Source organism: Microcebus murinus, chromosome 18 (assembly GCF_040939455.1).
Source record: "Microcebus murinus isolate Inina chromosome 18, M.murinus_Inina_mat1.0, whole genome shotgun sequence".
Classification (NCBI taxonomy): Eukaryota; Metazoa; Chordata; class Mammalia; order Primates; family Cheirogaleidae; genus Microcebus; species Microcebus murinus.
The window spans coordinates 56129587-56140985 of NC_134121.1; the positions used below are offsets into that span (position 1 = coordinate 56129587).

Sequence of the window (11399 nt, forward strand, 5' to 3'; positions counted from 1 at the left end):
GGGCATTAGACAGGGAGACCTGGTGAGGGAGGAGGCTGGAGAGAGGGGTAGGACTGGGTTACACAGAGTCCTCGGAAGACTACCCACCACCTGCGGGATGCAGCCCAGAACTTTCTTCCTGGCATTTCAGGTCTGACCTCTGCCTTCTCTGGCCACTGTCCCCCTACTTCCAGGGAAGCTGGCTCGTCCTGTCACGCTCCTCCCTGTCCTCATTCTTTACTCCTATTTTCCTGTAAGGATTCCTCCACTCACCACCTCCACTCACCCCTCCCTCACTGGCCCCATCCCACCCTCCTTAAGGCCCCCAGATGTCAGTGTCCCTAAATCTAGCTGACAGAAGTAGCATCCAGCAGTGGCCGACACGGTTGACCACATGGTCCTTTTGTGACACCCTGGTCTCCAGGCCTCCCTCCTCTTCCCAGTCTCTTGGCTGTGCTCTGCTGGGCTGGTTTTCTCTCCTTTATTATGAGCTGCTGGAACCTCGGAGCCCTTTCCTCTGATGCTGTATCTGTTCTCTCATCCTGCCATGCAGACATTGATGACTCCTAAGTTAGTATCTTCAGGCTTTTCTTCTACTTCTCTGTTCGACATCTCTGCCTGGACGTCTCACCCAGCATCCGACACCGAGCACAGCATCTCCCCAGAAAGCCCCTCTCTGCCAGGGTTTCCTTCATCGAGAGCCTCAACACCTGCCTCTCCCCCACATCCAGCTAAACACCTGGTCGGTCCTGCTGATTCTCCCTCCTAAACATGTCTCAGACTCATCCCTCCCACCATGACCGACCCACACGGCTCCTAGCTGGCCTCCCCCAGGCCACCCACCGCCCAGCTCCCCGAGGGAAGATTTGAGACCCATGCAATTGATCTGGACCTTTCCCTGGGAAAAAACCATTTGAGGGCTCCACATAGCTTTTGGGAGGAAATGCAGGTCCCTAACCTGGCCTGCAAGTCCCCACTGGATCTGGCCCCTGCGTCCTGCCACTCCCTTGGCCACGCTGACCTTCTTCCAGCTCCTCCGGCCCAGGATGCACACGGCGCCCTCAGCATCCCCTCCCCTCTGTGCACCTCTGACCTGGCCACCTCTGCTCGTTCTCTAGGGCTCAGCTTCCCCAGTAGAAACTTGCGGACTCATACAAAGCACACGTGTAAACCGGAGTCCATCAATACTTGCCTCGTTATTTGATTGTGCTTACACGCTCATGGGGCGAGGATCTAGCTGCCTTGTTTAGGGCTGCGTCGCCAGCACCCAGTGTCTGGTCTGATCTGTGTGGTGCTGGGGATCTCCTGCCAGGAGCACCCCCTTCTCTCATCGTGTCCCTTCGGTTCCGTGTCCTGAGTCTCCCGGGGGCTGCCCCACGTCCCTCCCGCTCCTGCTCATCTCCTCCCGTCCCTCCCCGAAACTTCAGCCCTCACTTGGCCTTGGTCACCTACTGTCCCTCTGGCGCAGCGGGGGGCGGGGGGGGCATGCATTGGCTTTCGTGTTGCCCTCCGTGCCTCTAGCTCTGTGCCGGGCAGGCAGGCGCCCCCACGTCCTGGCCCGATGAAGGAACAGATAGATGTCAGCATCTCCTGACGGTCCCCCACCAGGCTTGGGGGCAGCAGACCCGGCACCCGCCTTCGCTCTACGACGTCAGATCTCGCCCAGGGAGTAGAACCTGAGCCGCACATTCCTCCCCCGCAGGAGTTGCTGCTGCTCAGGGACTGAGAAGGGGAACCTGGGTGAAAGGGGCTGCGAGGCGCCTGGCCCGAGGTGGGTGGTGGTTTGTAGTGTTCCTTAGTAAGACTTAGAACAGGGCTGGGTCCGTGGTGAGCTCCATGGGAGTGCTAGCTCTGACTATGTCTCCTTCTGCAGTGGCTTAGAAAGAACGGACCAGCACAGCAAGGCAGCGTGGAGCAGGGGAGGGATGCAAGCTTGGGGTCCTGAAGGTCCTGGGTGAAACCTGACTCCGGGAACTGGCTGTGTGACCTCAGGCAAGTTGCTGAACCTCTCTGAGCTGTGGTTCCTAGTTACGAAGCAGAGATAATAACAGCACCAAGCTCCTGGAACAGCTGCCAGGAGGAGCTCGGCGTGGCTGCTGGCACCGCCCCGGCGTGTGCTCCAGTGCCCGCGGGGAAGGCCCTCGGCCTTGTCCTCTGCCGGCTGCTCTCACTTCTAAGGGGGTTGTGGGGGCGGAGAGAGGGCCGGAGGGGCGAGGGACAAAGCAGCTGGCCTGGGGGATTTCTCTTCATCTTCTCCTCTGAGGAGTTTCAAAGGCGGCCGGCGGCTGTGCGCGTGCCCCTGCCTGAGCCCCCCGCTCCCCGCGCTGCCAGGCCGCCACACGCGTGAGGCTCTCCGCCTCAGACGGACTTTCTCATCCGGAGGCGGAGCCCGTGCAGCTCCCAGACCCCGCGGCCCTGCCCGCAAGGACGTGGGCCTGGGGCCCGCCGGACGCACGCACCTGCTCTTCCCCACGCTGCCCTCACGCCCTGGGAAGGGGCCCCTTGGGGCAGGACGGCCGCAGTGGGCAGGCGCAGGGACAGAGGCCCAAGCGGAACCTGCGCGTGTCTGCGCAGAAAGATAACGCGGACCTCTGGCCCTGCTCCCCGAGCGACCCCGGGCAGAGACTCCAGAACGTCTCTGAGCTTCAGGTTCCCCGTCTGCAAAATGAGGGTAGTAACAGTCGCCTGGCGGCGCGGTTGCGGGGTGATGTATGTAGAGCACCAGGCAGCGGGCGAGCCTCCATAGACATTAGTTCTCCTCTGGGGGGTGCCTGGCGGTGCAGGGGAGTGCGTGCGTGTGTGCGTGTGTGTGTGTGTGTGTGTGTGTGCACCTGCCTCACTCACCTTTTTTTTTTTTTTCCTATTTGACTTTAAGTGTGAGAGTAATTCTGCCAGGAGGTATAGCCAGGGCAGGACAACATCATCCGGCGGATGACTTCGCCAGGGCACAGTCACAGGTCGGTGGTCCTGTCCATCCTCCACCCTTCCTTCCTCCCTCCTGCTCCGTGGCCACCGCCCTGTTGTTTCTAGAGCTGGCGGGGTCGTCCCCAGCCACACGGCCCTTTTGCTGGTGAAATGGATGTAAACTGAGGCTGAGCAGCTTCAGCCTGGGGAGACCGTCCAGGTGGGGAGGGGAGCTGAGCGGAGGGGGAGGCTCCGGCAGCCAAGAAGGGCCGTGCCACGTGGTCGGCAAGTTGCACAAACACACCTACGTGCTACGCACAAGACAGGCTCGCACTGCTAAACCTGTACACACGGCCGTGGGGAATCGCACACGCACACGCAAATTCCAACAGACACGTTAGATCCAATCCATACGGGTGCTGCGTCCGCCCTCCCTGCTCCACACCCTGGCAGTCACTTTGCGAAGCTGTGCATCTATTCCAGGGTAGTAGGGACCGGCCGTGGGGCCAGTGCCCAGACCTTGGGGAAGGCCTCCCAGGCAGGGGCCAGCTCACATGAGAAAGAGGATCTCACTTCTTTAGAGTCAGGTTTTGCTTTGTGCCCTAGGGTTAATGCCCCCAACTGCTATGGCCACTGTACTTCTCAAATTGGGAATTCAAGGCCAGTTTCAAAGTGGATAAGGATTTGTCACCAACAAGGGCCTCTCACAGCCAAAGAGGAGTCCTGGAAGGGGTCCTGCGTCATGGCAGCGTCACTGGCAGGGGAGAACTGAGCCCCAGGTGACCTCCCGGAGGAGACAGGCTCATCTGCACACGGGGCTTCTGGTGGGTTTGTCCTCGGATTCGTCACGTGATTCTACTGAGACAGGCACGTCGAATCATCCTAGAGAGCACCATCACTTTCAGGTCTACTGTGCGAGGGACGGGCTTGACCCATAGAACCTCACGTGATCCTTGCAATAGCCCTCGAAGGTAGGTACTACTGCGCCAGATTCCAGGAAGAGAAGATAAATCCAGGGAGGATAACTAATTCTGCCCGAGGTCACAGAGCTAGCAGGGGCGTGATCGTACTGAGGTAGGTCCTCTCCAAAGTCTCCTCTTTCCCCTGTGACCCCAGTGATGGACAAGGACCCGCACACTTGTGCCATGGTCACAGGTACTCAGAAGGATGCATAGGCTGGGCTTCATGTAGCTGCCACACACACACACACACACACACACACACACACACACACACACACAGACCCATTTAGTTACCAATCCCTCTAAGAACAAAGACTCTCAGAGATTGAACATAAATGTAAACTTTCCTGCCTTTGGAGACATAGCTAAATTTATGGCGGCACTTCTAATCTTATTTTCTCTCAACTTGCTGAGTAAATTTAGCCATTTTCCTGCCTGAAAATTGGATATTATCACCCTACTCAAAGCCTGGGGTTTGTAAAAGACTGGGAAGTCCTCGGCGTCGAGTGGTGGTCAGATGGCCAGCCTCCTGCGTAATGTGATTTTTCCATATGCATTGATGTAAAAGGTGAACCTGGAACATTCTGTTCAGCCCCAAACAAGGAAGTGCTCAGAACCTAATGGGGACATGTCAAGAGGACCATGGTCTAGCTTGAAGGAGCTCTACTGGCCACATCTGGGTTAGTATGAGTGAGCATCGAGGTGAACAATGACATGGATGGATTAAAAAACACTGAATGCAAAATACAACCCATGAGTTAACACCGACGTTAAATTATTTTAAAGGGGGCGGCGAGAAGGGAAAGCTCTTTACAAAAGAACACCAACTAATATAAGTAAAAGAAATTGATAGACAATCTCCTTCTCACAGGCACCATGGTAATAAGTGATTTAGGTAAGACTCATCAGTGGGTACTAAACCACTGGGTGGGAGACTTCTGGGAAGGAGAATAGTCACCCAGTCCCCAGTGGATCGCTCTGTAGGGCACCCTCAATTACAAAGCGAAGAAGATATCTTGACAGTGAGGAAATCTGGTAGATTCAGGTTGACCAGTTGATCAAACCTAATATCACCAAAAACGGGGCAGACTGTGGTCAGGTGCCTTCTAGTATGAAGCATCAAGAAGGACACACTCCTACAGAATAGTGTGGCCAAAAGGTTTAATGTGAGTCTCATGATGAGGCTATAACTGGACAAATCCACACGGGGGGAAGTTCTGCAAAACTGCTTAGACTCTCAAAAATATCAATACCACGAAAGAAAGGAAAAGCAATGAGGAAACGGTTCTAGATTTAAGGCGTACAAAGAGTTGTGACAACTAAACACAATGTGTGGTCCCTGATTAGATCTTGTAGCAAACAATAACAACAGAAATGGCCATAAATGACATTGGGAGAAATAAATGTCCACTGGAAAAGTGGACAAGATGGAGAGATGTGAACATGGGCTGTGTATTAGATAGCAGGATTGTATCGATGTTAAATTTCCCGAGTGTGAAAATTGTGTTCTGGTTCTGTAGGTGAATGCCTTGTTCCTAGGAAATGTCACTTAGGAGCTAAGTGACAGGTCTACAACAAATTCTTAAATAGCTCAATGAAAAAAGTGCACGCGTATGTATGTGTATGGAGAGAGGGAGTGCGTGCAAATGAGCAAAATGTCAACAACTGTTTGTGGTGTGATACAGTTTTTCTAAGATTTGAAACTTTTCAAAATTAAAAAGAAAAAAAAAAGAAGGAAAAGCAAGAAAGCACCTGTTGTGGTCCAGCCCTTACTGGGGACAAGGTAGTGTCGTGGATGTAGGTGGCTCCTATCAGCCCATCTCCCTTTTCTCCTTCTGCTAGAAGCTCTTGCCCTCCTTCCCTACCACGTAGCTGTAGCGTGGAGTCTGCCAAACGCGTGTCCTATGCCCTGAAGCAGACACGTGACACAGGCCCGGCCAATCGGGGTGCTCCATGCTACTGCCCACTGTGATTGGTCAGGGATGATGTGAGCTGGGCCAATCAGATTTCTTCCCTGGGACCACTAAGCGAAACTTCCAGGGAAGTTCCTTCTACTCTGCAATATGGCAGCTGTAGCCTGTGATCCCTGAACTTCTCAGTGTCACTCACTATGAGAACGGAGTATGAACCCAGAGGTGGGCACAGCTGGGCAGCCTGGCGGGAAGAGTGCTTGGCAGTGTCAAGTTCTTGGTTCTAAGTCCTGGGATCTCTGAGGTCGGTCCCAAGGTTCTGGAAGCTCTGACCTCAGTTCTGTGTTGTACTTGCAGTGTCCTATGGAAATGGCGAGAAGCCAAGGTGTCAGGGGATGTGTTAGGGACAGTCACAAAGGACAGAGGGGAGGGAGAAGTGTGTGGGGGGGTGAGAGAGAGAGAGAGAGACAGAGACAGAGAGATCGAGGACATACGTACTACCAGGAAAGGATTTCTAAAAGAGAAGGAATCTGAGCTAGGCCTTGCGGGAGAGAGAAAGTTCTGAAAGAGGCAGCATTCCAACTGGAGGGGTTGGGACACAAAAGCAAACAAGAGGGAATGGGCAGGAAGCTATCCTGAGACCCGTAATGGTCTGGTTCGGTGGGCATATGTTAGCCCGGATGGAAGCAGCAGGAGGCAAGGAGAGTCTCTGATGGAAGCAGATCTGGAAGAGTTCTAAGGTCATACTAAGGAGTACAGACTTTACCCTGTGGGCACAGCAAGTTTTTGATTAGAGGAAAATCTTGATCAGACCTGCATTTGGGCAGAACACTGTCACCATGCCATACGAGCCAACACTCTTAGGGGAGAGGAGTTTCCCAAGAAAAGGGATGAATTTCCAAGTGCAAGCTCATTTATTTCCCCTGAATAACTTCCACCCAGCACAACTATAAAATGGAAGATTTGCATTCTCCCACTGCTTTGTTTTCTAGAATTTGCAGAACGCACTTAGATCGCTTAGGATACACATTAAGGAAGCAATTGCAGCAATCCTTCCTCAGCGAGAGGCAGTGTGGTAGACGGTAAAACATTCCAACTCTGAAGTTAGACAACTTTTATTTGAAGCCCAGCTCAACAATCTGATCTTGGGTGATTTGTTTAACTTCTCTAAGCCTCAGTTTGATAATCTGTAAAATGGGGGAACTGACTGAAACCACTCATAGGGTTGCTGGCTGGATCCAAAGAGATAATCACAGACTGCACATCATAATGTCTGCCCTATAATATGTTCTTGTTCATTACCAAAGATCGTCATCAACAGCTGGACCCTGACTGCTACTGGAAGGCCACCAGGGACAAGAGGTCACCCATTCCATTGCTGGGCAAGTCTGATCCTTCAGCCGAGCTGGAACCTGCTTCTGGTTACACCTGCCCTCGTGTCCTAGCAGTGCCAGGGCCCCAGAAGAGCAGCTCTGAACCAGAGAAAGAACTGACTCTGCTCCTCCTGGATCGTGCCTCCAGCTCCCTGGCAGAAGTCGAGGGTGGGCAGGGAGCCCTGGCACCACTTGTACTATGACATCCCATCCACATGTGTCCTGGATGGGAGGGGCAGATGGCAGTCAGGAGTGGCTCTGGGCCCCTGACTGAAAAACGTCACAGGGACCGCCCAGGGAGGCCCCTCTGGTCCCTTTGTGGGCTTTCTGGGGAGCCCAAGGCCCACAGTGGCCGGCCCTGGAGGGCCTGTGGCTTCCCAATCCAGGTCTTTCACCATCTGCAGGAGGGATGGGTGGTCCTCCTGCCCTGGGCTCCCTTTCGCCAACGTGGCCACATGGCACCAGCCAGTCTAGTCCAGGCCAGGGTCCAGGCAGAAAGACCCTGGGGTGGGGGTCACCCCAAACTCTGGTCCATACTTCCCAAAGGATGTGGTCTGTGGAAAGGACAGAACCTCAAGCAATTAACCCCCCTCCTCTCATTTGCATTCCTGTCCCTGGCGGCAGATTTGTATCAACATCCCCAGGGCAAGACAATCTTGTTTCCCCAACAAAACCGATTATGCACATCAGGCCTGGGAATTAATCACCAGCCACAGGGTTGGAGCCAATAAAAAAGGCAGAGATGGGAGGATAAGAGCAGGAGGGAGGGAGGCCAGGCCCACTGCTTCAGGCCCACCCTGCTGGCGGCAGACCCTCTCTGGCCCAGACCCTGTTCTTTCTCCCTGCTCTTCTTTCTCCCCACTTGGCCGTGTCCTGGGAGGGAGCTGGGCATGGGCACAGACAGGGAGTGAGGAACAGCCTGGAGGCCCTGGGCAGGCCATCTCCATGTCCCACCTGAATTGTCCCCTAAATAGGAGATGTCCCTGTCCTTCCCTGATCCCCTAGTACCGAATGCCCTACCCCTCCATTGGACCCAGGCCCCTCCAATAGAGCCCCCCTGGAGGGTGCTTTTTGATGCAGGGGGTGGGGGAGTAGGGTCAGGGGTGGGAGCGAGATGAGGAAAGGCTTGGGCTGCAGCCACAGCTGCTGGTAGTGAGCGAGCCCTGTGCACTGTTGTATGGGCCACCCTGTCTGGGCAGCACCTAGGCCATCGCCCAGCCATCCTCTGTTGGGATCAGCAGGGCAGGACCATCTCACCTCTGGGGCAGGGCTGCCCATGCCACCCAGGAGCACTGGAGTGGGAGCCAGAGGCCCAGCCCCGGCCCTGCACTGTCACACAAGCTCCGGGCCCTCGTATTCTGCAGGACAGTGGCCCCGGCAGCCGGGAGGGAGGGAGGCGCGGTTTACCTGTACTCCAGGGAGAACTTGGTCAGCTCCCTGTTGTCGTGGAGCCACTTGAACTCCAGCGGCCAGCTGCCCTCGGCCATGCACGTGAGCACCAGGCGGTTCCCCTCCAGGTGCACCTGCGTCCGCACAGGCTCCGTCTTGAAATACGGGGACACGTCATCTGCGGGAAACAAAGCCACCGGTTATCACTTGCTCACCCTCACGCCCAGGCTCATTTAGAACCCTACGTTCCCAGGCAGACGGAGCAGGGGTAGCCAGGTAACTTGCCCAAGGTCACCTGGCTGGGAAGCACCTGAACTTGGGTCAGTCTGACTCCAAGGCTTGGTCTTCAGAGTGAATCCTGCACGTGCAGGAAGCAGAGCCCTGCCGCCCCCACCGGCCCGCCCCGGATCATGCCAGCCTCTCACACCTGCTGCCGCCTTCCCTGCCTCCCCACTCGGGATACCTGTCCACTCCATCCCCTTTGCCCTTGGGTTTCTCCCTCCAGGGCAGAAGCCAGGAAGGGGCACGCATTCCCAGCCACAGCCAATACACATTTCACAAGGAAATCAGGGAGGCGCCTGTTTGACACAAGTCACAGAGGATGGGGGGCTCCTGAGTTCTGCTCCCCAAGGCTGGGCGGGCCCCTCAAAGGCCTCAAGCACAGAGTCCACCCAGTGGGCCCCTCCCCTGCCAGGCTGCTGGACCCTTCCGTCCCGAGCCAGCCTGCCTCCACCTGGCGGTTCACACCCCAGGTCAACTGCCCCGAGACAGGAAGCACCAATGGTTAGGCTGCGGGTGTGGGGCTGAGTCACTGTAACCCTAATGACCTCGCTCAGCCCAGCAGAGCAGGCCCCCTGCCCCACGTCCCCTCGACAGGGACAATGAACCCCGGCCCTGGCCTTCAAGAGATGCTCAGACTGACTGCTTGGATGGAAAGGATGGAGTGGAGGCTTCCACCCTCCCGGCCAGTGGGAGAGACGGGGGGGAGGGCAAGTGGACAAGGGGGGCTGACCGAGGATGGCAGAGAGGGAGGGTGGGGACGGGTTCCAGGCACCTGCCTTTTTGGGGCTGGGCGGGGCTGGGAGGTGGGAGCCAGCATTGATCTGGTGACAACATCAACAGAGACTAGGGTACTTGCTGCGTTCTGGGCTGTTCTAGGGGCTCTACCACAGGCTCATTTAATCTTCAGGGCAATCCCACGGACTAGAGGGGATCGTAATCCACATTCCAGAGAGGGGACACGGAGACCCTGAGGGGTTAGGAACCTGCTCAAGGTCGCCCAGCCCAGAGGGATGAGCTAAGCCCTGCTGAGGCCACCCACGTGCTGGAGCGCTCACCGCCCTCGGTGATGCTGGGACCAGGGTGGGAGGAGGGGACGGATGTATGGAAAGAACCCACAGGCTCCCGGGGAGTTTGCACCCCAAGCGCTTGCATTTGACAGACCGAGGGAGCCAGTCCCCAGAAACGCCAGTCCTCGGCTCACCTGCTGGGCACCCACCTGTGCTGCGGGCTGGAAGTGGCGGCCAGAGGTGCAGGTCCAGGCTCGCCCACCCAAGCGCACACACCCCCTAACGACCACGCCGTGCCCAGAGAGTGGGCCGTGCTCGGAGCCACGCGGGCAGCTGCTGGCAGGGCGGGCCCTGGGCACCCTGACCACCAGCTGCCGGGGTCGGTAGACATTCACCTTCCTGAGTCTCAATGTCTCCACCCGGGGACATGTGACGGGAAATAGCTACCTGCACGTCTACGCATTGGAGGAGACAACGACTGTGGAAATGCAGGCCCTGTGCCTGGCCCCGAGCAGATGCCCTGCAAAAGGCCGTTTCTTTCCTGCATGCTGAAGTGCGGTGTCCCCAAGCCAACTTTCCTCCGTGAGCCCAACGTGCAGGGGACACCACCAGATCCTTCTTTCGGCCTAAGAAATGGAACAAGCCAGAGGAGGAAGAGGCAGTGGGCGGGAGGGGTGACTTAAGGGGCGACGCAGGCTGGCCCACCGGGAGCAGCAGTGGGGCCGGAGCCCTGGCCCCACCTGTCTTCTCATCCTCGGTTTAACCAGCACCGGGCGTGCACGGTCGCCGGACAAGCTCAGCATTTGTTTCCAGGCCTCTCTCTGGGCTCGAGCACAGACTCACAGCTCACAGCAGCCGCGGTGTACGTGCGGGGCCCATCAGCGGGCCCTGTGGCGTGGCACCCCCAAACCTTGCCCCCTACCTCCCGGTCCAAGGGCTCAGCCTTATAGTGCATAACTTGCGATGGTTTTGGGGGGCTCTTCCTTGAACCCCCAGCCCTGCCACCAACCCTCAAGGTGGGGGCCAACCTGAGGCTGGGCTGGTGGCGGCTCCGGGGCAAGTGCGGCAAAAGGCCCCACCCCGACCGCTCTCCGCGGCTCCCGTTGACCGCTGGGGTCTCCAATCGCGCATTTCTCGCTCCTCCTTCCACGGCTCTTAACAACCGCCAGGCGAACACATGGCCGCAAAACGGGTCGAGAAGGCGCTTCGTCTGGAGTGGGGCCTGGGGGAGTGACCGCCAGCCCTTGGTCCCTCCTAGGGGTGCTGTGTTTCTGGGGCCCTGGCCCACCTCTGGCCGGGTGGCGGGGCGGGCGGCGGGCACCCATTTGCCAAGGAAAAGGACTCCCGCCAGCTGCCCGCCAGGCAGCCGGCTCTGCTCTCAGCTTAACAAATGGGCACATTCTCACTTCAAAGGCACATTCATATTCTCCAGCAGCTTTCAAGAGCCCTTTGAATCGCGTTTTTAAAAACCCTCTGTTCGTGGCTGTCATCACTCGTTTGTTTTAAAACAATAACGTTCCCAGCCCCCGAGTGATTAAATCCCTTCGATGTGGGGCTGACTCAGAGCCAGAACCGCCGGAGGGGGCGGGCGGT

General features: G+C 56.9%; 1 protein-coding gene across 1 annotated transcript in view; it reads right to left on the minus strand.

Annotated features, from left to right (window-relative positions):
• The window catches only part of SDK2 (sidekick cell adhesion molecule 2), a 137239-nt gene extending 126478 nt beyond the window's left edge, over positions 1-10761 (minus strand). Inside the window, exons 1-4 of the mRNA XM_075993921.1 lie at positions 10650-10761; positions 10202-10261; positions 10016-10027; positions 8536-8695 (exon numbers count right to left, since the gene is read on the minus strand). Of these exons, the coding sequence (XP_075850036.1) occupies positions 8536-8695; positions 10016-10027; positions 10202-10261; positions 10650-10761 (344 nt within the window). The remainder of the gene's footprint in view (positions 1-8535; positions 8696-10015; positions 10028-10201; positions 10262-10649) is intronic.
• Between the last annotated feature and the right edge of the window lie 638 nt (positions 10762-11399).